The following is a 27,835-nucleotide window of genomic DNA, read 5'->3' as shown; positions in this document are numbered from 1 at the left end:
CAATAGTGAGAAACACACAAGTACAGAAAATCCACAGACAGCCTTTTTAACAAGGTTAATACCCATTAATGTAAAATTTAAAATAGTAAAAAACCAACTGACTCATTGTGCAATTTTTATTTTGGAGAAGTTCTATGGCCTGTGTTGTACAGGAGGACAGACTAGATGATTAGTGCTCCCCTCTGGCCTTGAAATCTATGAATCTTGGGCACGTCAACTGCTTTCTCTTAATCTGTGAAATGGATAGGATAACCTTACAGAGCTTTAGTGAGTGTTAATTAATTTTTAAGTATTTTGAGGTTATATAAAAGACTATTCATAAAGTAGATTAGGAATAAAGTAATAAGTATTATTAAATGTACTGTACTGGCCCTTTGTTTAATTCTATTATACCTTAATTCATTCATTTATTCTTAAGGGGTGAAGGGTATGCTACAAAATCCCAACAGGGAAAACTCATTCCTACCCAGTGAGGATGTATCCTGTTATCCACTCTGGAGAATCATCAGACAATAATAGAAGTATGCTAGCCAACATTTTGAGAGACAACAAAAAGAAAAGAGAAGAGAAATAATGGTTACTGATACTCTGTCAAGGGAAAAAATCCTAAAAGGACAATATCCTCTTGCAACCTGTATTTGAAAAACAAACACCTTTGACAGTGACATCTACAAGCTTATTGGAAACAGATGAAAGCCCAATCCCTTGGAACTTTTAGAAAGGATAAAGTAATACACCGCTACCTCGATATAACGTGACCCGATATAACACGAATACAGATACAACGCGGTAAAGCAGCGTTCCGGGGGGGCGGGGCTGCACAGTCCGGTGGATCAAAGCAAGTTCAATATAACGCGGTTTCACCTATAACGTGGTAAGATTTTTTGGCTCCCGAGGACAGCGTTATATCGAGGTAGAGGTGTATGTTGTTGGCAGCAATCCTACATTGGCCATGGCAGGTTGGACTAATCCTGGATCGAGGCTGAAACACCATTTCCGAACAGTTACAGATCTGTGATTTTATCTATCCATGTTTGCAATAAAAACATTTACAATACAGAAGTCCCTAACTCAAAGTCATGGTTTTTAACTCATGGCATTTAATTGCAGCCATTGATTCTGAGCCATAGTAATTCAGTGTAAGACCTGCATTCTGCAGATTTCTGAGAATGTCTGCTGTGCATATTCTTACTTTCTGCCTGCATTCTGCTTGGGTAGGAGGCTGCAAATAGGCTTCTTTTTCAGACTAGACGATCCTAATATTCCTTGTGTTTCTACAATCTATGAGCCTATGAACTGTGGCAGAGAACTAGCTATCACAATCCTTAATGGGATGGGTAGGCCCTATAAGGAAGGCAAGTTAGAGAAAATAACTCTGAAACAACACGGTAAGGAGAAAAATGAGACAGTGGCTAATGACAGTAGAGAGACAAGGTGAGTGAGGTAACATCTTTTATTGGACCAACTTCTGTTGGTGAGAGAGACAAGCTTTTGAACCATACAGAGCTCTTCTTCAGGATAGCGTTATTTCCATAATCAGTCAAAGTTGCATCTACAGTAGGGGGGGAAAAAAGCTATATTTTACCCTGTTTAGCTAACACATGGTAATTTATACACTGTAATATTCCAGTAAGGACAAGGCAGTTGTTGTTTTAACACGTTAGCAAGTTGAGGTAAAACTAAGCTCCTGCTCCTCCTTGGTGTTTACGATCTCAACCTGCTAAAACTACAAATAATCTCGTCCACACTACGTATTAATTAATGCATGGTAAAAAACAACAACAACAAAACACCCTTTCTCTTAGTGAAGATAAGGCTGAAGGGTACTGGGATCCACATTTTAGCTCATAACTGAAAAAAAGAAAATTACATTCCCAGGCTAGGAAGTTACTGAATATTTAGAGCCATGACCAGTCTTTTTGCTTGTATGCTCTCTCTCTCCCCCCACACCCCTTGTTTTATTAGACTGTACCTCCTTCATAGCAGGGACAGCCCCCAGTGTTTTTTGGACAGGAACACGACATGAATAAGGAAAATAACTTAGAAGGCAATTTGGTGGGGCCAGGACACAGGGCATTGCATGGCACCGGTGACTAATTCACAGCTGCTTCTCTCCACAACGAGAGCCGGGTTTTCCTCTCACGGACACCAGTTTTAGGCCGCTGTAACTCCATGAGTCCCACTGACCTCCCATCTTCCCAGCCTTTCTTCCCGACCATCTCCCTCTTCCACCCCACCCAAATGCACCCCTCTTCCCCCTCTCTGCCCGAAATGCACCCCCTTTCCCCCTCTGCTCCCCACTTTCCACTCCCCCCTCCCCATTGCCCCCCCCTTACACCGTCTCCTCACCCTCACCTGGCTTCACCACCTCCCTCTCTGCCCCTTCACCTCCCCCGGGCGCCCCTCTGCCGGCCCTTCCTCCCCCTCACACCTTCCCCCCGTTCTCTCCCGTCCCTCCCCCTTCCCTCCCCAGACCTTCTCCCTGACGCCTCCCCCCGACTCCGGCCCAGCGGGAGCAAATCATCCCCCTGCCTCATCTCCCCACCCCCTCGCCGTGCGCGCTCTCCGGCGCCGCCGCCGCGGCCGCTGGATCCTCCTGGCCCTCCCCGGGCGGAGCGCGTCCGGGTGCTGCTGGGCGGTGGGAGCCCCCCGGGTGCGGGGCGTGGGGGGAGGTGGAGCGGGCCGGGCGGGCAGGCAGGCGGGGGGGAGGTGGTGGTGGCGGCGGCTCCGCACACCCAAGATGGCGGCGGTGGAGCTGGAGTGGGTGCCCGAGACGCTCTATAACACGGCGATCTCGGCCGTGGTGGATAGTTACGGGCGGGCCCGGCGCCGCGACATCCGCTCTCTGCCCGAGAACATCCAGTTCGACGTGTACTACAAGGTGAGGGGGGCCGGGCCGGGCCGGGCGCAGATCCGCTCCCCGATCCCGCCCGCTCGTGGGCCCCTCTAAGGGGAGGGCCTCAGGCTCTGTTTGCCCCCGGGGCTAGGCTCAGGTCGGGGGGAGAGTGCGGGGCGGTCGCAGCTAGGGCCGGGGGTGGGGGAGCTCCTGGGTCCGAGACTCAGTCAGGGCCCAGGGCTGCTGCTGCTTCTCCTCCTCCTTCCCCGGCAGGCGCAGGACGCCGGACAGGGACGGGGATAGCGAGGGGCTGGCTGGGGGGGAACCCCTTTAGGGGGTGATGATTGGGGGGTGAACCCAAATATTTTTGGCGGGAGGATACTGGATTGTGGGGGAAGAGTGAGCCCTATGTTGCGGGGTGGGGGGTGAGAGAAGGGAGGCCTTGCCTCGTTTTTAGAGAGGGAGACTTGGGAGGGTGAGCGTAGTTTTTTAGAGCGGGGGGCGGTCTTTCCTTTTGTGTGTTGGGGCTGGGGGTGCGTGGGGGGAGAAGAGTAAGATGATGCTCAGGGTAGAGGGACCAGAATCGCCTCCACTTTATACTTTCTCCACTGACCTACTGGGGAAACAGCAACCAGGTGAAAAGGTTGGGACCTTGCTTTAAACCGCTTAATTCATTGACCGTGGTCTTGTCATTTGGGGGGATGGGGGAGACTCCTCTTCTTCCCCTAAATCTAGAGTCAGTATAAAAGATGTATTCACTTCACCGGTGGCGTCCAGTCGATTGGCATTTCATATCAAAGAACTGTTCAAAATGAGCATCCTAGGATGCAGGAGGCTCAAGAGCCCTCTGAGGTGGGACATTGCCTTTTCACTCTCAGGTCGGAAAGCTTTTAAAGAAATGTAGTGTGTTTTAAAGGGAAAATAAACATTTTTTCAGAAATATATTTGAGACAGATAACGGCCCTCTTATCAGCATAGTGTAGCAGTATTCAGAGCTAAGGATGATCACTTGAGACAGGCAAATCTTTCCTACCAGAGGGTAACAGGCAAAGAAATTTACATATGGTAGATATTATTCATCTGCATTATGTGTTAGGCTAAGTGATATGGAAAAGTCTCTCTCTCGTGCATACACTCATAGATAGTATGGCTGTAGAGAGTGATTTATGGTGAGCTATTAATTTAACACGATTTTGTGACTAACCTGAAGGAGTGCTTTGATTTTTTTGTTTTGTTTTTGAAACTGCCAATAGCTGTAACCACTGATAATCAGAATTTGCTGGAGCTGTCGCTCTTGGTATTTTTTCAGAAGCAGTGGTTATATTTCAATTATCACTGAAGATACACACAGAACAGGGGCTTTTAGGGGAAGTATTACTTGAATTTTTTTTATTATATTCAAAGCCTTTATTCCTGAATCCTTGAAACCTGATCTGTAAGGGAGGTTAATAGGTAACTTACTTCTTTTACTATGTGTTCAGGTTGAATCTGATTAATTCTGATTGTTCTTTTTCCATTATGGAACAATTCAATCCATCTGATTGATAAAGAGACTTCTCTCTAGTCTCCCCTTTATGCTCACTTACAGGAGTATGTTGCCTTGGTTTGGAGTGCCTAAGAAGTGAACATGCAAACCTCGTTCCAGTGTTACCTGACCTCAAGAATGATTTTTCTGTCACACTAATCAGGGACCTTTGGTACTAAAACACCAACTTGCATCCATTTAAAAATATATATTTTTGCTAAAGAATATACCAAAAATCAAAATTCAGAATCTCAGGAATCTGCAAAATGTGTATAACTTGCATTCCCACTAAATAAAATGTTGATTTATGTAATTTCCACATGTAGAGTAAATAAAACTACATGACACTGTTTGTTGAATGTCTTGCATAATAGTTTGTATTGTCATCTGGGTTTTTCACTTTGTGTCTTTGTTCATGTCCTTAAGTATGGTTTAACCATGGATGTAACCTAATTTAGGCTCTGATGCTAGAAGAAACTCTGCACTTATGCAGAGCCCCATTCATTTCAGGGTGGGGTTGGGGGTGTGTGTGCATGAACCTCCTTGTAAAATCAGGCCCTAGACTGTAAACTCTTTGGAGCAATGACTGTCTTTTTACTGCATGTCTCTAGAGCACCCAGTACAATGGGTCCTTGATTGGTGCTCCTAGGTACTATTGCAATACAAACTAATAATGTGGCTGAATCAGATTATGATACAGTTGGCCAGAAGTATGGCTGAAGCCAAACTGTATTATAACCATTTTGTTTTTTGGGGAAAGGGGGTGATTTCGGTTTGTTTTAAATTGCCAAGTCTTTCAAAATGCTAGTGATTTTCAGTCCCCAAGTTGAGATTGTTTAAGGAGGCCTGATTTTTCAGAGGGCAGATGCTCATGTCGTTTTAAGATGTGTTAAGCAGGAAAACCAAAATTCACTGTGCATTAGTCCTCACCACTTGCCAGTAAATTCTAATGCACACAAGCATCTCGTGCGCTAACTGGCCTATGTGGACCCTGCTGATGCATGCTAGAGTTCCCTAGTGTATGTTAATAAAGTACTGTTTGAAACAAGACTGCATTAAAGCGCACTAAAGAACTAAAGCACTAAAGATGCCTCTGCCATCATGTAGGCAAGCCCTTAGAAAACCTTGGCTGGGTGTTCACTGTATTTACATAACTGTTGGTCCCATGGAGATAGGGCCTCAGTGAACTGCTAACACTTTTTACTCCTTAGTATCTATTCTCTGGAAATAATTGAGGAAAAGTAATTGTCTGATTGATGAGCATTAGCAATATCAGCTAGTATGTAATGGAAAATAAATGCATAAATGACATATGCATGCTTTCAGATTTTGGAGAGCGAACCTCTTTCTGGATGCAGATGTTTAAAGGGATGAAAACCTTTTTTATCTCACATTTGTGATTGCAAATAAGAGTTAGATTAATATGCAGGGGTTCCCCAAAATCCCACTAAGTTTGTAACCATTTGTGTTTATGAAAAACTTCACTGCACATTCTGCAAAAATAAGTGTGGTAACTAACTGTGGTCACATTCCGCCTTCATCAAGATTATTAATATTAACTAACTGTGACCCTTCAAAGCTGTAAATGTATTTTACATATAATGGCCAATATAACCACTTGCAAAACCATCACTAACTACACCATTTATAGCCTCAAAACTTCAAAATAGTTCTGCTATTCCTTAAAGCTCCAGGTCTCCCAGCCGGTTCACTTGAAATAAGAAATCATAGGTAGGAATAATGGTCAAAATAGAGAAGTTATTTAAAGCCTCTCATGGGGCATTAAGAAGTATAACGTTTAATGGTTTGGGGCCTAGGATCTGAAAGACTGCCTCTTTCCCTGTAGTATAGCAACACTTGAAATTAGCAGAGACACTCAAACCGACAGCCCTCATATTTTAAAATGGAGGGAGGGAATTGCTGGCAGAACTTATATATTCTCTTAGGCTATTCAGGGAGTTGAATCTGGTTGTGGTGGACTTAAGTGTTTAGTGGGCAACTTGTAATAAGAAGTGGACTATCCTGGGAAGTTACCTGGACAGCAAAGTCCTTTATATGAAGAATGTTTATCCTCCTACAGCACTGTTAATAAAATGTTGAGGTGTTTAAAAGCATGGCAAGGCCCTCTTATTAAATGTAAGCGAATTAGCAGTGCCATATCAACATGACTTTAAGGGAAATAGCATTTGTCTAACCAGGTAAAGGCAATTGTGTGGATCCATTATTTGGATTTTCAAGAAGTTTTTGAAAGTGTCCCTCATAAGTGACAATCAGGGTCAGCCTTATGGGTGAGTGGGCGATGTAGGCAACTGCCCAGGGGTTAGCTGGGTGCCATCCAAGTACCTCAAGCTTCCAGTCTGGGCTGCTGGAACGAGGGTAGTGCAGGCGAGCCCAGGGCTGGAGACCCTGGCCAGGTGGGGCCAGCTTGACGGGGTGCAGGGAGTGCCAGTTAGAGCTGCCAGCTGTCCCTAGGTCCACCTTTCCCATGGGCATGAGTGGTGGCTGCACGCCTGGTCTCCTCCTGCTAGGTGGTCAGGGGGTATATGGCCGTGGGAACCCCTGGGCTCAGAAACTCCTCCCTGTGAAGCCCACCTGGGCTCCGCAGCCCGGAACTGATCCTCATACCCTGTGCCCCACGCTGCTGGTCTCAAACTCAAAGAAATGGAGCCAAAATACAAGTTCACCCAGGGTGTCCGGCCCTGGTTACTATTAAGGAAAATTATGGTGGAGTTAGGTGCAGAATTCTAATGTAGATTAAAAACTAATTAAAGGAACACTATCAATATTTTTTTTAAAATTACATTTCTGTTACAAAAGCTTTAAAACTATTTTATTACAAGAAGTAATTGAGATTAAAGGGAAAATATTTTTCTATTTCTTTCAGTTTCCTTTGTGCACTTGCCAGCACTTTGTGCATATCCCAATTTCATTGTTTCGCTTATATAATTAGTTATGTACATTTCCCCTGTTTTTGGGGCCTTGCATGGGGCAACACGGGAGAGAAAAACTGATTAAACTATGGTTGTGAAACAAAAATCATTGACAAAGATACCCAGCAGCAAGTGAAATATTTGGAACAACTTTCAACTATTTTTTTTAAGTTGTCTATATTTCAACCTGACCGTGTTAATTCTGAGCAGTAGGCATTGTAGTTGTGGTAAGTAATGATAAATGGAGCTGATATTGGTTTGTTCCAGGGCAGTATTGGGACCAGTGTTTGATATCAGTGACGTGGAGGAAGAAGTAGACAGCAAGCTGATGAAGTTTGCCAATAATACAATTCTTCAAATTAGTGAAAACTTTGGAGGACTGTCAGGAACACTGATTCTTCACAAATCAATAACATAATGGGTCTCAACAAAAGGAAATATGTATGGGGGGGCAGGCTTGGTCAGAAGAATCTGGTATTCGCTCTGTCAGATACAAGATACTGGACAAGCTGGACCAATGGTCTGATTCAGTCGGGCATTTTCTATGTAAGCGATGACATATATGATTTTTCTGGCCATGTATGCTTTATTTCTGGACTTCCTTGCTCCTTTGGCACATTTGAAGATTTGAAAACTGTGTTAGTTGTAGTGTTTTCTTTTTTACACTCTTGGACTGCAGTTTTGTACCAATATAGACTAATGAGGCTGACCTGTGTGGTTTATATTGGTTAACGTGGAATGTTCTCAAATGCTTAGGCCTAGTCTACACCTAAAACTTAGGTCAACCTTGCCATGACACTCAGGGGTGTGAAAAATTCACATGCCCGAGCTATGTAGTTAAGCCGACCTATATCCTGTTACTGACACCTCCAGGTCAATGAAAGAATTCTTCCATAGGCCTAGCATGGGGATGGGTTTACTGCAGCAATGGAAGATCCCCTTCTGTCCCTGTAGCAAGTGTTCATATTGGCATAGTTGCAGCTGTGTGCTGCTGTAGTACTTGTAGTGTAGACATAGCCTTGGGTTCGCCTTTCAAAATTCCCTTTTAAAAATTTTAAGTTGGGCTAAATTGACTTATTAATATCATTCTTTTGAGGACTTCTGACGAGATCGTTAATCACAGGAACAACGGGGGAATGGTATTAATTTGCTTCAACACATTGGTACTTAAAACTATAACATTCAGTAATTGCACTACAATAAAATTAATTTGTACTATGAGAATAGCTATTTAGGGAAAAGCAATGTCACTGTAATCACTTCGTCTAATTGAAGTTATGAGGTAAAACTTCCAGAGTGTTTTTAAAAATGAATGGTAGGTTCTGAGTTAGCTTAATCTAGAATTGCCATGATCCATGTAGCTGAAGTACCATGTTTTCTTACTGCGTGTTCTGCTAATCCAGAAGAGGAACGCACACAGCTAATAAAAGCTGTTGTATTATGTCTGTCTAATCAGTTCTCCTCTAGAGCAAAACAACATGAATAAATAGAAATTTGCTGAAACAGCACATGGCTTGCAATAGAATGTCAACTTTGCTTTGCGACAGTATTTAATGACTGTGAGCAGCGGTGATATTATCCTGTGGTTGAGTTTGCTTAAATCGTGTGTCTCTCTGAGATGACTTTCCTCGTTGATGAATTACAGTCTCGTAGAAAATGTTTGTAACAAAAAAATCTTGTTTTGTTCCATGACTCATGACACCTGGGCAGTTAACTTAGTGAGGGAGGAAAGAGTAGATAAACTGTGAAAGCAACTGCAGCTATTCTTTCAGATTGAGGGTTTCTGACCAGAGTAGTATAAACAAGGCCATAAATAAGCGCTGTCTTAAGTGAGGGGGAAAAGCCTTAAGTTGATGGGTTACTTTTATAGGATTTTTGCTGTGAATATTCTGTGTGATTTCATAAAGATTTTATCAAACCTTATGTTTGTGCGGTTTTAGCATGCTGTAATTTTTGGGCATAAATCAAGTGTGGAATGGAAAAGACTGTTCTTCTCCCCACCCCTTTCTCCTCCCCACTTATTCAAGAAAAGCACTTTTCAGGAGAGCAACCAATGCTAGCTAGCATGGAAGGATTCATAGATGATGGTAAGTCCAGAAGGGACTATTGTGATCATCTAGGCAGACCTCCTGCATGATAGATAGGCCATGGGAGTGCCCTTAATTAATTCCTGTTTGTTCTAGGGCACATCTTTTAGAAAAACATCCAGTTCTTGATTTTAAAATGTCCAGTGATGGAGTGTCTAATCTAAATTTGGCTAGCTTCAACTTTTAGCTGATGGATCTTGTTATACCTTTGTCTGCTAGAGTGAAGAACCTTTTCTTATAAGATATCTCTTTCCCCAAATCTTCTCTTTGATAAACTGAATTGAGTTCCTTGAATCTCTTGCTATAAGGCATGTTTTCCAATCCTTTAGTCATTCTTATGGCTCTTCTGTGAACCCCATCCAATTTTTCAACATCCTTCTTGAACTATGGTAATCAGAACAGGGTGGAGTATTTCAGTAACGATCGTACCTGAGCCAAATACAAAGCAATATAACTTTTCTCCTCCTAAAGTATCTGTTTTTAGCTATCCTTGTCTCCAGATTACATTGACTTTACACTTCTCAATTTTGTCCTATTTATAAACAATATTTTAATAGTGTTGGAAATGAGCAGAGGAAAATTCTTTTGAAGGGATGCACTAAACTTGAAATCTAGCCATTTAAGGGAAAAAAATAATTTTTTAAGTAGTACACCTGTTCCAAATGTCACTACCAGTTTTTTAAAAGCACATTTTCCTATCCCTGTGAAAATGTTTCTCTCCCTTTCTTTGTTAACAGTTGCACAAATAGAGGAAACTGACTATTCATGGGAAAGAGTGAAACTGACTGCATACAAAGTGCTGTGAAATGTACAAAGTAAATAAACTAGAAAAAAAGTCTAATCTCTGTAATAATCCTAGCTGTTGCCTATAATAGGTTTAAAAATCATTTAATAGTGTGGGTTTTTTTATCATGACATGCTAAAAAGTAAAGTACACAAAGCAGTTTCTTTAGGAAGGTGTTTTACATGTCAGATCTTGGAACATCCATCTTGGTGATCATGCTGTAATAAATCTACATTGTTACAACTTCTGTAGAAGAATATAATTTTATAATGTATGTCCTTTCATCCTGAAGGGTCTCAAAGCACTTTGCAGGCCTTTTATGAGAATTATCTAATCTTGCCAATTGTAAGGTAGAATTCAGCACATGTTTAACAGCATACATCACCATGTTAACACCAGTGGGGGTAGGGAGGACTGGAAGAGGGATAGGAACTACAAGATCCAACTGAAAGGTTAGGGGCGTGTTGAGTAAAAAAGTGTGTTGCTTTAGACTAGTAGCTAGTACCCTTGGTCTAACAAGAAGCACCACAGAATATTTAATAAGAACTAGGACTAATTGAAATTTTTTTTTATTTGGGGTGGGGAGGAAGGAGAAACTCATCCTGGTTTTTTTTTCGTTTGTGTCTCACTGAACGACTGCAACGTCATAAGCAAATGCACAATAGTACTGTACCTTGGAATTTGTTCAATATTGACTTGGGCTCTGATCCTGCAAAAATGTATGCATGTGAGTAGACCCATTGACGTGAATGAAACTACTAAAGTGCTTAAAATTGAGTATGTGAGTTTGCAAGATCATTGCCTTTAAGTGCCAGCTGTATTGCCAGCATCGCAGGGTTTGTCTGTACAGAGTTTTGCCCTGGTTTAACCCCAGGTGTGAATTTAAACCAGTTTAGTTAAGTAGTGCAACCCCCTGAATGTCTTAAGCTAAACCAATAAAAGCCACTATTAAACTAAGGTAAGTGCCCACATGAGGGTTTGCAGTAGTTTAACTAAACCAATTTATTAAACATGTGCAAGTTTGTTTGTAGAGAAGACCTTACTTTAGCCTCCTGAGGTTTCATATCCAAATACTCATGGTCTGTTTAACATGAATTTTGGCAAGATCACAGCCTACCTTCTTAGTACCAAGAAATATTTTTAAGTGTGGTTAGCTAGAAAGGTGCCAAGTTGGGCCTGGTCTACTTTTAAAATTAGATTGGCCTAGCTACCACGACTCACAAGGTGGATTAGCTACAGCAACAGAAAAACCCTTTCCATCTCTGTAAAAAGCGTCTATATGGGGCTATAACAGCATAGCTACAGCGCGACAGCTGTGCCACTGTAGTGCCCATAGTGTAGACAAGCCCTGTTGGATTTCCCTGGCCATTGTAAATGGGAATGAAGATTAGTGTGCATTCTAAAGTTAGGTGCAGTGTTTTGAAAATTTAGCAACTGTAGCTAAAATAATACATAGATTTCTAAAGGAATTATTCTATGCTATAGTGTCAAGCAATTTTGTTTTTTGTTTTTTTCCTCTGAAGGCAGGTTAGAAACTGTGGTGTATATCATTTTAACAAGACAAATGCTTTGTTAATTTTTTAGCAGCTCTTTCCTTTATTTTAGTTATAGACAAGTCTGTTGTGCTCTTCACTGGAATATTGGCATATCTGACAATATTAAAGATATGTCAAATTATTTCTAGAAATATAGAGCATTCCATTTTTCAGGATGACTTCATATAATTTGATAGGGTGGTGATGGTTAACTTTCTTCTTAGTTTCCCTACTATTTTTTATAAACAATGGTTTGTCTAGGGATCCTCGTGTGTGTGTGTTGTGGGCGTGGGGAATCCTCATGAGATTCAGCGGCACCCAGCTGGTATGATAGTGTCTTTTTAAAGAGATTTTCTCCATTTTAGGATTGAGTAGTATCACTCTTAGAACTCTGGAAAAACATATGATAGTCTTCCATTTCTCTGCAATTTTTTTATTATTACATTTAAAAATACCAAGCCATGCATGAAGTGCCAAGACTTAATGTTGCTGTAGCACAGTGGTGTGCAACCTATGGCCCGCAGGCCGCATGCGGCCCATCAGGGTAATCTGATTGCGGGCCGCGAGACATTTTGCTGACGTTGACCATCCGCAGGCACGGCCCCCCATAGCTCCCAGTGGACCTGCGGTTCATCGTTCCCGGCCACTGGGAGCTGCGGGGGGCCGTGCCTGCGGAAGGTCAGCGTCAGCAAAATGTCTCGCGGCCCGCAATCCGATTACCCTGATGGGCCACAGGTTGCCCACCACTGCTGTAGCACCTTTATTTTTTGATACAGTTGGAAGCCATTCTAGACGAGTCCTATGTAATTTTTCTGTAGATGGCTATTAAATGATCTATCGCAGTAATGGAGATCTTTAAATTTCTGCAATGACTTCTAACGCAGAAAATCTGAGTTAATTGTTGAACATGAGTTTACATTTAAACACCAGATAGCTTAAGTTGTGTCAGGAAAAAGTATTTCTTTAAAGAAACAAATATTCTCAGAGGTTCAGACCTACAACAATGCTTGACAAGGGATATTTCCCTTGAACTTGGCATTTGTTTCAAATAAACTAGCTGGCCTTGTGACCATGAATTCTCAGTCTCTGTGTGGGTTTCCAACAGAGAACAATTTCTTCCTTTCTTGGGTCACATAGTGCAGGTTTGAGATACTTGGATAACAGTGAAAATCCTGTTTCCAAGGATTTCTGAATGTGTTTGTGCTTATTAGGAGTGAATCTTCTAGAAAAACTGCCTGCTACTCATCATAATTTGAAGTCCCCCTTTCCTTTCTAAATCAAGTATCTGTTACCATGTGTTAGAAAATTCAGCATTCATACCAGTAGACTTAATCTAGGTTACTTCCTTTAATTTTTTTGCCAGTATTTGCAGAAAATGGGTGGATAGTAAATATGCCAAGCAGTCAGAATTTCAGGTTACACTAGGGAAAATGAAAGTTTGTCATTTGAGTGGCAGGCGGGCAAGTCTATGCCACTGAAACAGGAAGAGAGATCTGCAGGAATCAGTCATGGAAAAGCAAATATCAGTAACTTTTCCCAAGCCAAATTATACATGTATTCATAATTTTAAAATCACAGTCAAAAATCTATATAAACGTATTGACTAAAAACTGCACATCTCTTAATCAGCCTGTAAATCAAAACACAAGTAAAATAAAAGTGAAATTTTACAGTAAATACATTATAAGATTGTGTACATGTATTTTAGAAATATTTTTATAAAAAGGATTTTAATTACAATTGATGTTTGGGAGTGCAGGGCTAGAGGTGGCTGTTTTGAGTTTATGATGCTAGCAGTGTGGGAGTCCCATGGAAGGGACTAATGGTTTTTAACCTGCTTTAATAATGGCTTGTCAAAAAAAGAAGAAGAAAAAACCTTGGATTTTTTTTTTTTAATGGAGCAATGTAAATACTGAACACTAAAGTAGTATTTGTGATTGTTAAATCAATATTAATGCAGCTTGGAAACTTTTTTAGTTCTTTTCACAAATGACCTCATTCAGCAAGACATCTGCCTCCAGTGTTGTTTTTGAAATTCCAGTTGTGATTGAGCGATTCTTTAATTACAGAAAATAAACTTCAGATTCTTTGATGTAAAGGTGTTACTTCATTGACTTTTAGACAGCTAGGCTGAGGAAAATGGAAGTATTTACTTTTATGCATTTATTCTAATACAACGTCCTCCCTCTAACAAAAGAGGAACATAGTGCAATGAGTTACTCCCCTTCTTTGATGACCTTAACCTTTTGAAGTACAGAAGAAATGCAGTATGTATCTAAAGGGTAACATTATATGAAACTTTACATCATTTAAAAAGGGTTGAGATATTTTTGCAACAAAATAGATGACTCAAAGGAAAATGTGTTTGTTGCAATTGACATTATTAGGTCAGAGAGTTTTCAGGTTTGTTGGAGGATTTATTAAAATATCCAAACCTGCTGTTTTCTAGAATCAACATTAAGTGCTCCTATGTAGATACTTAAAAAAAATTCTGTCCATTAAAGGTGTGCCGATCCTATTTACATATGGTGTAAAATGAGTTTCTCTTCTTGTATTTCTAATAACTTAATTTTAAAAATTAAATTTAATCTTCACCATTTATGTAGCTTACTTTCTGCTCTGCATTCAGCTTATATCAGTCTTGTTTTGATTAGGTTTCTATTTCTCATGTATGAACACACTGATGTTATGTGTCTGGGTACAAATACGGTAGAAAAAATATATATCCCAACAAATCTGTTTCAGTGTTATGTAATTTATATAAAAAATAAAACTATTTTAGCTTAACTTAAATTTTGGACCAAAAGAACCTGACAGTATCTCTTAACTAACTTCCCCCCCTCAGAACTAAGTGTGTTGATGAGCACAGAAAAGTACATAATGTAGTAAACAAACCAACTTAGCCTATGCTCCACAAGAATCAGAGGATTGGCAAGCAATGACTGATTTTTCCCAACAGTACAAAACTGTTAAAAGAATAATGCTGATTTGAAGTTTCTCATATTTCTGAGCTACAAACAGTGTAGAGTAAATAATAAATCTAAAATTGTTTTTAAAATACTTCTTTCTACAGACTTTGAAAGAAAAACGGTCACATCACTTCAGGTCAAAAATGTAGTTGGCTGGGGGAGAAAGGCTACTCACTTTCATTTGGTTTATAGTCAGTTTCAGCACTGGATAAAGTAGGGACATGCTCTGAATTGTCAATATCCCTTCATGTGCCACCATGCATTTTATAGAATGGTGTTAGAGTTAAGAATGAACACAGACCAATTCTGTTTAGCCTTTGAGATCTAATGAAATCCCAGTCTGTGCTGGTATGTTTGCAAGTGGACAATGTGAACATCTTTCCATCATGGAGCGTCTTGGGAATCAAAGGAATTGGTAATAATTTTTTAAAAAGTTTACTGATTTGTTGGCTGACTGCATTAATGTGTGATCTTTCATATGGCATTTGAAAAGCAGTGTGCTGGGATTATAATTGAATTTTGAGATTTGAAAACCATTCTAATGCTTCAGGGTACCTAGGTGGATCCCCCTGTTCCACCTAGCTAGCCCTCACTGTAAGCGTGAATGGTGCAGTTGTGTGATCAACTGTGTTGCCCAGTGAACTGATATCTTTGTGGTCATAATTGGTTCAATAAAGGAACGAGAGTAAGGACAATAGGGTATATTGGATGTTTTAGAACAGAGTGCTGGATAACTCCTTTTGTGACTTACTGTCCACCTTATCTCTTTCCTTGAAACTTTACATCTGTTTCTCTACAGAATACAGTGATAGCACATTATTGTTTGTTGGTAACTGAACTCTCCCTTGTGATTATTTACCCTTGTTCTAGTCAGTCTGCTGTAGTTCACAGGTGATGTGGCAAGTAAAGATTTTAGAATAATATGTTACTATTAATGTAAAATTTCTGTTTTACTATTAATATAATTTTTAGTAAATTTCATCATTTTCAATTTTTCAATATTTTTGCTTCCTCCAGCTTTACCAACAAGGTCGCTTATGCCAGTTGGGTAGTGAATTCTGTGAACTAGAAGTTTTTGCAAAGGTGTTACGAGCTTTAGATAAAAGGTAACTATCTTAGATTATTGCTCAATCACATTTCATTTTTAATGTCTTGCATTTTAATGTCTTGTATTTTGAAACGATTGATATATCTTGGGAGAAAGGTTGAAATTCAGTTTTCTATTCTGAGACTCTCCCCTTTGCCCCCCAGAACAGATCCAGCTTTCTCTCTCTTCCCCCCCCCCCCCCCGAAAAGAGAATATAAATGGGTGAGTGTGTTGCTAGATAGACGTACACACCGTATGTTAAGGTTGTGTTTAAATACTTCAGGGGGAAAAAGGGAATGTTGTTGATATAACAATATATGGTCAGTGTAGAATATGTTAATTAACATTGTTAATTCTGCATTACAAAGGGTATCTATACATGCCAGGGCAATGTAATTGTAATGTCTTATTGTAAATTACCCAAAATATCAGTAAGTAAAATCTTCCTCCTCCCTTCCCCCCACCAAAAAATATGCTATTCCATTGTCACTGTGTTTATATCATTCAGGAGAGAGAGAACATTTCTGATCACTGTTTTTAAGTACTGTGATGGCTAAAACAATATGATGCCTAGGGCAGATCACAGTTAGGGTTGTCACTTTTTTTTGTTTTTTTAATAGTCCCTTTAAAATTATATTGCAATGCTTCACAAGGAAGCAGAGGGTTCAATGGAAGGTACATGTGCTAAATTACTCTAACAATCATTTAGAGGGGATAGGTAAAAACGTGGAAAAATAAGAGCAGTATGTGATGCCATACAAAGAAATGCACGGATACAGTGGGTGTGTAATACAGACAGACACACACACCTTTAAAACTAATCTAATTTTATGGACCAGCTGGTCTTTAGCACTATATAAAATTACTACAAGTAAACTGACTTATGCCATTCTTCAGAGCTTAAATATGTCTGCATTTTACCTGGGTGTTCAGCTCTTATCCTTCACTCCTGGTCTTAAATTTGAAGAATGTGCCCCTCCCCTCTGGTCTCATATTTTACTGATGAACAGTAGAACTCTACTCCAACTTCACGGAAGGGCTTTTGAATTCCAGATCACTGTTTCTGTCACATCTCTTCATTTTTAGGTAAATGGGTAAAGCCATTAAAATCTTTGTAGCATTTGGTTCAAATATGAATTTTCTGTTAGTTTTACTTAACTAAAATATGCTAGACGTGAATCCTGTGGTGGCTTTGGCAACCCTCCAATGTTATGCCTTAACAAGCTCTGTGGCTGCAATTCTTAGTTCTCTTTACCCCACAGAACATATGCTGTATTAAAAGGCTAAATGCAAGCTCAGCTTCACCCTTTCTGAAAGACTTAAATCAGACCAGTAAGAATATAGCAGATGAATGAAGGATCTGTCCCTATATGCCCATGTAATTCAAGATGTGGTTGTCTGCCAAAATGATAGGAAAAACTCCTCAAGCTGAGGAACTCCATCTCTCAGACAGTCCCATTGTGTTAGACTTTAACTGGCCTCTTCAGGCTGTATTTTCCTCTGTACCCACAATAAGCACTGACTTTTTAAAAAGCTATCACCTTTATCCTTATTGTATTGTCCTGGTCTTAGACTCTTAATAATCTCCTTTTACTATTGGTTTCTGCACCGTTTAATTAAGAACTTTGGAAACAGACTTCCTAATATGTTTCACATCTGTGAAATTGGCTTTTGGTTGAAATTCAGAATGATGGATCATTTCCTGTTTTTTTAAATCTGTTCTAAAATTTTGTTCGCTGTTTTTAATGGCATGTGTAGGTGGCTTTTGTTTAAGACACCCTGCGCTGTTTCGGGAACTGTATAAATCCACTTTGTAATGTACAATGCAACAACTGTATACTACTGGTCTTGAGGTAGATGGGTCTGGGCACTATCTTCTGGGGATTTTAGATATTTTTTAGTATTTATGACTTACTATCATACTTGAGTCTGTAATACTAAAGAACCAATTAACTGGAATACTTAAGTTTTTTTTTTATTAAATAAATACTGTTTTCTTTCCTTTCAGACACTTGCTTCATCACTGTTTTCAGGCTCTGATGGATCATGGAGTAAAAGTTGCTTCTGTGCTGGCCTATTCATTCAGTAGATGGTGCTCCTACATAGCAGAATCAGACTCTGATGTAAAAGACAAAGCAATCCAGATTGGTTTTGTTTTAGGTAAGTGGTAATGAAGTACAAGGCTATTTAACTATGATGCTTTAGCTTAAATTAAACTTGAATTAAAGGCATAAAAGAATAAAGTATTTTAGAACATCTTTAGAAGATTACATTTGGACATGGGTTTGGAGTTTGAAACAGTTCTAAAATATATTGTGTATATATAAATATACATATATTTTTCCTGGTCAGGTTCTGATTCAGTGGAGTTGTTTTTAAACAACACCCTGTTAATTACAGAGAAGGGATTAGAAATTTGGCAGGTATTATATTTACACAGTGTGAAGACTAGTTAATTTAATATATATGTTTGACAGAAAACTAAGGGAGAGAAATATACATAATACCAATAAGTTATATTTTGATTGAAGATGAAACCTTCCACATTTGCGTTTCATCCCCTTCAGACCAAGGACTGTTTCAAAATGGAGTCTTTGAACCCAACAGGATCTCCATAATATGAATGCAGTTTTATAGAACCTCACGATATTTCTTTGTAAAGTGATGTAGGAACATGTCACTGCAAGGTCATCCTGTCTCCAAATTATGGTAGCACTGACTTCCTATATCTTAATTTGGGCACAGATACCCACTTCTTCCTGTTCTTTTACTCTTAATCTGCAGTGAAAGGGCAGATTAGTACAAATTTCACAAGCAGTTCCAATTAAGAAAAATTCATCTTTTACAATGATTCAATGGTGTCCAAAGGTTTGTTTGCTCTTGAATTTCCAGGAGGGTTCCTATCAGATGCTGGCTGGTACAGTGACGCTGAGAAAGTGTTCAGTTCCTGCCATCAGTTATGTTCCCTTCATGATGAGATGCCTCACTGGTGTCGTGCAGTAGAATGTTGCGTAAGGTAAGCTTGGACTTGAACTACTTTGAGTCCTATTGCATAAATTATTGTAAATTTTAGGTCTTGTTTATGTTGAAGAGTTCTGAAAGCATCTTACTGCAAGTTTTTTTTTTTTTTTTTTTTGGTCATTACATCCCTGCGTTCTTTGATAGCAACCAGCTGTCCCACTGCCCGTTGTGGCAATATCCATGGCTTTCAAAAGTGATGGATAAATATGTTGCCTGGATATTTCTGATAAATGGTCAGTAGTGGAAAAGTTAGCATTGTAGACTTAGCAACAGAGGGTGAATGAGTTTTGCGTCTGATGAAGTGGGTATTCACCCACGAAAGCTTATGCTCCAATACTTCTGTTAGTCTTAAAGGTGCCACAGGACCCTCTGTTGCTTTTTACAGATTCAGACTAACACGGCTACCCCTCTGATACTTGACATTGTAGACTTAGATTTCTGAGTTAATATTGTATCAGTTTATATTCAGAAAGGTCTTAAAGGGATGGATGTTTTTTAATGAAGATTATATTCTATGGAAAACAGAAAAAAATCTGCTGGAAATTCCATGAGGCTCTGTCCTTTGAATCGGGAGTTTCTATACCTACTAACTCTTTGGTCCCTAGTATCAGAGGGGTAGCCGTGTTAGTCTGAATCTGTAAAAAAGCAACAGAGGGTCCTGTGGCACCTTTAAGATGCAAGACTGAAGAAGTGAGGTTCTTACCCACGAAAGCTTATGCTCCCAATTCTTCTGTTAGTCTTAAAGGTGCCACAGGACCCTGTGTTGCTTCTTTGGTCCCTGGTTCTCACCGTAAATAATGAACGGATAGGTACTAATTTTCTCTAGATAGCTAGAGGATTATCAAAGATATTAAATAATATGTCATGTTTATTTGTGTTACCATTAAGTGTATAATGTATCACAACACTGTGCACAGTACAGCCCACAGGAAACTATGTATGTTTCATCAGTATGACTCCGCTTCAGTAGTTTTCAATTCAAGAAGTCCTGAAAGGCCAACACTGAACTAGCAAAAGAATATGCAATTAGTCTCTCTATTCTGCAAGAATAACTATGCACTAGCAAAGTTGTATGCCAGGACATGGGTTTTTTTTTTTTTTATTGCTTGTGTTGACAGCAAAACAAATGCCTCTCCATATTAGGGAACTGTATCAGAACCCACACAATTATAGAATCATGTTTTCTTTTCATGTTCGCAACAAAAACCCAAACGTGTATTACAATATGGATGTCCTTAAACATGTTGGTTAATTATGGTCGCATGGGAACAACCATGGTTCTTGTAGTGCAGTCAGGCCCTTAGCTTTCAATATGAAGTCCCTTGATCAGAAGCATAAGAGGAAACAGTTCTTTACGTTCAGCCATACCACAAACAATAAAACAACACAAAAGTTCAGGGAGTTCAAATTGCAGACATATCAAATAGCCAGGCCAAGAAGCCCTTTTTACAAATGCTATATACAATAAATAATTCTAAAAATCCCCCCCCCTTTTTTGGGGGGGGGGGGGGGTGTGTGTGGGGGGGGAGGGGGGGGGGGGGGGGCTAATTACACACAACTTCAAAGGCATGAGACATTTAAGTAAATTAGTTGGTGTTACCATTTGATCTCTTTGCACTGCAAAGAATTCCCTGCTCTTTCCACTGTGCCTGTATATTAGAAAGAAGTTGGATTTTTTAATTTTCTTAAAAACGGAAATTTAATCAAATCTTGCCTTCAGATCCCCCAGGTATATTGCAGGCAAATTTGACACCAGTCTCCTAAAAGTGGCTCCTGGTAGTCTGAAAATTTTGGAATATAATCTGTGCCAGTTTTTAATAACATGACACTAGTTACTTCACCTTTCCTGCACTTTAAATATAAGATTACTTGTACACCGCTTTTTGCAATTGACCCTCACAGTTCACTGCAAAATTACTATAGGCAGGGCGTTCTTGGTGAACCTGAGCAAATGAAATAATTCAAAGACTAATCTTAGGGGGTAAAGCCTCACAAAAGAGTATGTAGCTTCGTTCTTTGCAAACGCTATGATCATAAGGCTGTTTTTTACCAAGTTTTAACTTGTTAAATCTAATTGCCATATTCTGCCTACAAAAGGTTTTCAAGGAAGCCAAATATGTTTAAATATAGAACAAATTTTTGCTGTTTTTCTCAGCATCCGTATCTAATTCTCATTGGAGACAGTGGGCACTATCTTGTTCAGTCTCAAAAGGAAAGATTTAGCAACAAATCTCTGTGAGAAGGTACACACAGAATCTGGAACCTTCTAAACTTAATTTGTTCTCAACATAAGAAGCAAAGAATTTCAAACTACAGAAACGTGGCTGCAAAATTAATAATCCTTGGTAGTCAGGGAGGACGTGTAAGGAAGACACAGACATGAATACTCTGTAAAAATACAATTGCATTAAAATAGAAAGATGCTCTGAACTCCTCACTAGTGTCTTGGGAAAAACTGTTACTTATTTATTTTTTGAGCACCTAGAAATGTCATAAGCAAGTTAATAAGTACAAATGTGGTCACCACCCTAAAGAGCAAACAATGCAAACATTACACAAGTTAGGGAGATAGACATGTGGGTATGGGGAGGAAAGGAAAAGAGGCAATAAAATATATTTACTCACTGAGACGGGCATATTGATGGTCAGGTTCCTATTTCTAGTTTGTGAACACATCTTACAATGGTACTTCTTGTAATTCTGATGTTGGAGTTTTTATTTTTTATTTTTATTTTTTTGGGAAGATCTGACATATACTGGGAGAGATTATTCTGTTACACTGAGGTTGAAGGCTCTCAGGTCCATATTTTTCCAGCTATTTGCCTCATTACTCAGCAAGAGAGTTAGCAACTGAACATGTTTTTGTGACAGAAAACATAGACACTACTGGCCTTTTATCTAGGACAGCCAGCGATACCTGCTTTGGGACAACAGCTCTAATGAAGTTGCTGGGAAAGATTAAAGCTGAAAAATGTAGATAAAACTGAGGAACTTAAGCCTACGCACCTAAGTAAGGAACAAAAAGGGAATCTAAATAAAGTATCTAGAGTCCAATTGGAACTGGTTTTAAAGTTTGGGCTTTTTACACAGGATATTATAAATAGCATTATGTTTAAAAATATTCAAGGAATATGGTCTTGCATTACTTTGAAGTAGTGTGTGGAGTTTGCTTGCCACATATATTAGAACTAGTGGCACTGGCTGTAGTAAATTACTATGAACAACACACAGAAAACATTTATTTATTTATTTATTTATTTATTTATTTATTTATTGCTATGACACACGCTTTCTTCTTCTCTCACCTGCAAGGAAACAAACCAAAAGGAACATATATATTATATGCTAAACTACATAGCATAGCCAGTTGGTCTGGACCTCCCATTTCCTCTTCTTTGGTTCAATCTCCTGCTAACTCTTCCAATTGCAGTAACTATTTCACTTTTATCTGCTAGTACTTACTGGTGTCTACATTTCCAAAAAAGGGGTGTGTGCATGCACAGGTAATGTTGTTTTTCTTTGATTTTATTTGACAAAATAATTTTTTTTAGACTATTCTCAAGAGGCTAGTAAGCCAGACATTCAAAAGGTCACTAGTATAAGCTTCAGAGGTACTCTCAAATGTCCTAAGGTGTCTTATTCTAGTTCTGTACTTGATCTTCTAAAATCCCAGGCTTTTGGTAGGGATTTACACACACTCGCACACAATTAGATCAAATTACAAAACCCAGCTGGTATATTAAAGGGATTTATTACCTTTGACTGAAGCCTCCAGATTATTGGTTATTGCCTTTGGCCAGACACTGGTTTAGATGCACTAACAGAAGTTGACTCACCACAGCAGATCATGTGACTCCAGATTTAAAGTGTTTTCTTGTCCTGTAGTGGCTCTCAGAACCTGATGACATAGCAGAACAGAAACTTTTAAGTTCTGGAACATCGTGCCTTCCTGTATCTTATGTGCACACAACCCCAGTAACTTTTTAAAATTAATTGACTTTGCTATTTGTGCATCATATTCCTTAATTATTATGTTTACCTGAGCAAATACTCACATCTGATTAGGTTGCATGGTACATGTGGTAACAACATTGTAACGCTGGATCAACTGAAATTATTAGCCTGTAAGATTCCCATCTCATTTTGGATAACTTTTTTTTTTTTTAAGAAAGGTTTTTATTTTTCCTTTAGCTGGCTTTGTGCCTTGCTGATGCATAAGGTGACATTGCCAGATTGAGGACTGTGTTACTGCAGTGTCCTTCCTGCAGCAGTCTGTTGTTGACTGTTAATCTAATGTGCTGATTCAGTGGTGCAAAGTTGCATTTTCTTCCTTGTTCTAATAATTGATTATAGTTCATTATTGCTTATAGTAGGATGTGCATACATATATTTCTGTATATGCAATACAACATTATGATGATATTTTGAATATCTGCCTAGTTTTCTTGCTAAATTCACCTGCCTTCAGGATGAAAGTTTTACTTTATTTTATCTGAACTTTGATTTTCCTAAACTAAATGTTAAATTTAATAAATGTTTTTCTATGCCTTCGTTACAGAGTAACTTAGTCTTAAAGAGACCAAGATAGGGGAGGTAATACCTTTTATTGGATCAAGAGACAGGTTTTAGAGGGACACTGCAAATAGTTTAATTTTAGCACTTACGGACACTGAAGTTCTGATGGGGAGAGCTGGGAGATGTAAAAAAATGAGTAGTTTCACAAATCTTATGCAAACACTCGAGCTCTTTGAAAGGTAATATATGAATATAGGAGGTTACTGTTTAAATTAAGCAGAGTTAATATGCATAATTTCTAGGAGTTCTACATCTTTCATTTTGAGTTTGGTTTACTGTAGCTAAATCGTCTCTAGTCACTTTCATTCTGAAAGTGTCTACAGAGAGACTAGCATCCAAAATAAATTGCTTTTAATTCCCATCTTTTGTTATATTCATGCATGTGTGTATATAGATCAGCCCTTATACGTGGGTTTTCCTGTTACACTTGGTGATAAAAGTTGGGTAGTGTGCAGTGTGCTTCCTTCAGATGCTTTGATTCATTATCTACTTGTTGCATAGCTTCCATTTTGCTGCTAGGTTTGTCCTGTTCCATGTGAAGGTTTTTATACAGTCAGTGTTCCTTATTCTGTATCACATTTTCTATTCTTTAGCTTTGTTGTCATTTTGTAAATATCTAGCAGTTAGCTGGAAAGTTGGTATCTCTTTGTAATGCTTGTTCTTTCTTTGTAGCCATTCATATGGTTGGAATACACCTGCCTTGTGCTTGGGCTCTATTATGAAAATTTTAAATACATTTCTTTGTCTGGAATTTGTGTTAGAATTTACCATGATGCATTTCAATAGGGTGAATCGTTTATAGGGAGAAGCTGTGCTGGCTGCCTGCATTTATAGGGTGCATTTGGCTGTATTACATTGCTGTTGCAGGAGACGTTAAAGCAATAACTTTAAAATCCTCTATCTAATGATCACAGATCCTTGGATTTAGAGGAAGAGAAGGATCTAGACAAAAGCTTCATCCTTCCCCTTTTTTTTTCCCTGCATGGACTATGAGAAAATCCACCATAACCTCATAGGATGTGTCTACACTGCAGTTAAAAAGCTGCCGAGTCGGGCTTGCAGGGCTCAGGCTAAGGAGCTGTTTAATTGCCGTGCAGATGCTTGGGCTCAGGTTTGAGCCTGGGCTCTGGGAAAGCTCAAACATCTACACCGCAATTAAACAGTCCCTTGTCCCGCGCCCCAGGAGCCTGAGTCAGCCGGCATAGGCCAGCCGTGGGTGTCTCACTGCAGTGGAGATGTACCCATACAAAGAGTGTGCTATGTGGCTGCAGGGCAGTTGATTGACAGATCACATTATTTTTAAAGGACCAGACCCTGTTTTCAGTACGTTATATATTTCTGCTCCACTTCACTTCATTGTTTGCTTGTATTTCCTATGGTAGGTCATCCTCCTGATTTGCTCTATTTTCTCAGTACCTGTCAAAATATATTGCCCCTTTCCTAATAACAGATTTTCAGGATGTGCAAAGGAGATACTCATCACATGTTCTAAAAGGCAGGCATCTGTAGCTGAGGAAGCACAGTTGTCTCTTTTCTTAGCTTGTGATTGGATAAGGAAACATTTCTGCCTTTAGGCTTGGAATATGACACAAGACACACATCTCGAATGTATAAAAAGGTGAATAAACATCAATTTAAACGTACAGAAACCTTTTGTTTGTATTTTAAATAGATGATTCGAGGAATTGTTGTTAGCTTACACAGAGAGAGAGCAGACGTCAACCCTGCTGCATTTGTTGTCTGCAGGTGGTAGCTCCATCTCCAGAAGCCATTGTTAATCCTGTAGATTGAAATGTACCAAGGCTAGAATGGCAGATAAGGAAAAACCTGTGTTTCAGTTCTGTTTTTTATGGGTCACCCAGGCCTTTTTTCTCCCCTGTTGCATCTGTCCCTAATGGGTGGGTGCTCCGGGGTTATCAACTCCTGTGGGTGATTTAGGATGATGGATACTATCATACAAAATGGCTAAACATGGAAACCACTGTTTCTCTTCCCTCATTTAGAACTCTTGCAGGCACGTAGCTATTCACTCCCCATAGCCATTGAGAACAAACTGTAAACTTGAAGTTAGCTGAATCTATAACCAGTTAGTAACAATTGCTGGCCAGGCAGGACAAACAGTTACATAATTCTTCCACCTCCCAACAGTTTAGAGAGTAAGAGTTCAGAATTTACATTACTAGATAGATTTTACTGTAAATACATTTAAACTCTTTAGAGAATTTTTCTACCAAATAAATATAGGGTCCTATGTAACTCTGTACTTTTCAGTAGCTTCCACTGTTAACCTAACTTCTCCAAACTCATAGACATGCTCACCTAGAAACACTTAGTAATATTTGGAATACAAAGCATTATCTACTTAGCTAATGTATTTCTAGAGCGACTATGATCATAGCAATTAAGGATAAGTTATTCTTTTGTCTATCTGAGCTAGAAGAGACTTCTTCCAGTATAGTGAAGATTATCATCACTACTACAATATGCGCTCAAAGGCAGCAGTGCGCTGTTGTGGGCATGTTTCACACAGAGCTTAGATCAAGACCAAACAACATTATCATCCCTGCCTTTACAAATAGGGAATTTATCTTTCAAATTAATATGGTTTCACATGTGTCAGGGATGTGATGTAAGCCTCTTGTAGAATAACTTCCATGTGTATGTTTAAGAGTTACAGTGCTGTTTAAAATAAGGATTGGATACATTTGTAAAGAGAATGGAGAGGTTTTGGACGTGGAGAGGCAAAGAAAATTAGCAAATAGTTTTTACTTCACCATAGAACTGTGATGTTGGAGATAGTTGTAGGGCCGAATAGATTTTATTAAGGTTACCAAAAAAAAGCCCAATTGTTTGAATGTTTTTAAAATGTCTGAACCGTTTGTTGTTCTATCTAAGACATACGAACAGTAAAAATTATTTTGTAAGAGTCAACAGAAAACATGGCATTACAGAGCACACTATCTGATATTTCTTCGGCAGCACTGGATTCAAAGCAAGCATAATTTTGTGAGGTGACAATAGCCCAACCCCAGTATAATTTAGGCTATCAGATTACAGATCTTTGATACTGCTGTACATTGAAGTCAATTATGGAAAGCTATTTAGAAATAGTATAAACTGTTCCAAGACCATTTTAATATATTTTCCTCAGATTACTGCATGTTCGAAATGGCAACTGCAAATACCACTTGGGAGAAGAAACATTCAAACAAGCTCAGTCTTATATGGACAAACTTGCAAAACATGGTCAAAAGGCAAACAAAGCAGCACTTTATGGGGAGTTGTGTGCACTGCTCTTTGCAAAGAGCCACTATGATGAGGTGAGTGGTGGTGGTTTTTTTCTTTAGGGGAGTTCTCATTAACCCTGTTATGATTCCCTGTCACTGACTCTGTGGGTAGTCTGGGATGGTTTTCTGACAAAGACTTCTGAACAAACAAGGGGGTGTGTGTGTGTGTGTGTGTGTGTGTGTGTGTGTGTGTGTGTATGTGTGTGTGTGTGTGTGTGTGTGTGTGTGTGTGTGTGTGTGAGATTAACAGAAAAATATTTTGTTTACTGAGGTTTTTTTGTATTTCCTTTGCTATTTGCGATAGACTGTGTTAGAACAGTACTTGGTATGGTAGTGGGCACTGATACATATTAGATTCTCTGATAATATACTTTCTTTTTATCAATTAACACGAACCACAAGGGGACCAATGTTACTTTAGTTGGTAAAGTAAAACTCCCATTGTTTTATCAAAGCCTTGCCTGAACTACACATGGGCTGCAGAACCCAGAAGTACTGGTAACATACAGAAAACTGTCATGCTGTTTTATACAATTTAAAAAGTGGTTGCTCCAAATAATTAAAATGACTTGGCTTTAAGAAATACATAAACATAATGAAGAAACTCCCTAAATATATATTTTTATATTTGAGAGCATTTTACATTGGGTTTTTTTTTTCTCTTCCTTATGTTCTTAAAAGCTATTCTAGTATTTGTGTATATCTGGTATCTTATAGCCTAATGCACATTTGCCTGTAATTTCTTGTGGTACATATTTCACAATAATTAAACAGATAACTACAATAGAACCTCAGAGTTATGAACTGACCAGTCAACCACACACCTCATTTGGAACCAGAAGTATGCAATCAGGCAGCAGCAAAGACAAAAAAGCAAATACAGTACAGTACTGTGTTAAATGTAAACTACTTAAAAAATAAAGGGAAAGCAGCATTTTTCTTCTGCATAGTAAAGTTTCGAAGCTGTATTAAGTCAGTGTTCAGTTGTGAACTTTTGAAAGAACCAACCACAATGTTTTGTTTAGAGTTACGAACATTTTAGAGTTACTAACAACATCCAATCCCAAGGTGTTCATAACTCTGAGGTTCTACTGTATATTGCAAAAAAAAAAAAAGGTGTGAGCTTATGGATGTGAATAGAAGAGCTGAGCTAATACAGTACTGTACTGTATTTGCTTTTTTGTCTTTGCTGCTGCCTG

The 27,835-nt window shown here is 39.1% G+C and overlaps 1 protein-coding gene across 1 annotated transcript in view; it reads left to right on the top strand.

The window, feature by feature from the left end:
- Nucleotides 1-2,693: 2,693 nt before the first annotated feature.
- Nucleotides 2,694-27,835, top strand: part of APPBP2 (amyloid beta precursor protein binding protein 2) — a 34,309-nt gene continuing 9,167 nt past the window's right edge. The window contains exons 1-5 of the mRNA XM_026656440.2: nt 2,694-2,881; nt 15,684-15,772; nt 17,762-17,913; nt 18,646-18,769; nt 26,501-26,669. Of these exons, the coding sequence (XP_026512225.1) occupies nt 2,741-2,881; nt 15,684-15,772; nt 17,762-17,913; nt 18,646-18,769; nt 26,501-26,669 (675 nt within the window). The 5' untranslated portion in view covers nt 2,694-2,740. The remainder of the gene's footprint in view (nt 2,882-15,683; nt 15,773-17,761; nt 17,914-18,645; nt 18,770-26,500; nt 26,670-27,835) is intronic.

The sequence above is a fragment of the Terrapene carolina genome, unplaced genomic scaffold (genome assembly GCF_002925995.2).
Source record: "Terrapene carolina triunguis isolate 2854851 unplaced genomic scaffold, T_m_triunguis-2.0 Scaffold231, whole genome shotgun sequence".
Lineage (NCBI taxonomy): Eukaryota > Metazoa > Chordata > Testudines > Emydidae > Terrapene > Terrapene triunguis.
Note: the sequence above shows the minus strand (reverse complement) of the source record. Positions and strands in the feature narration are given on the sequence as shown.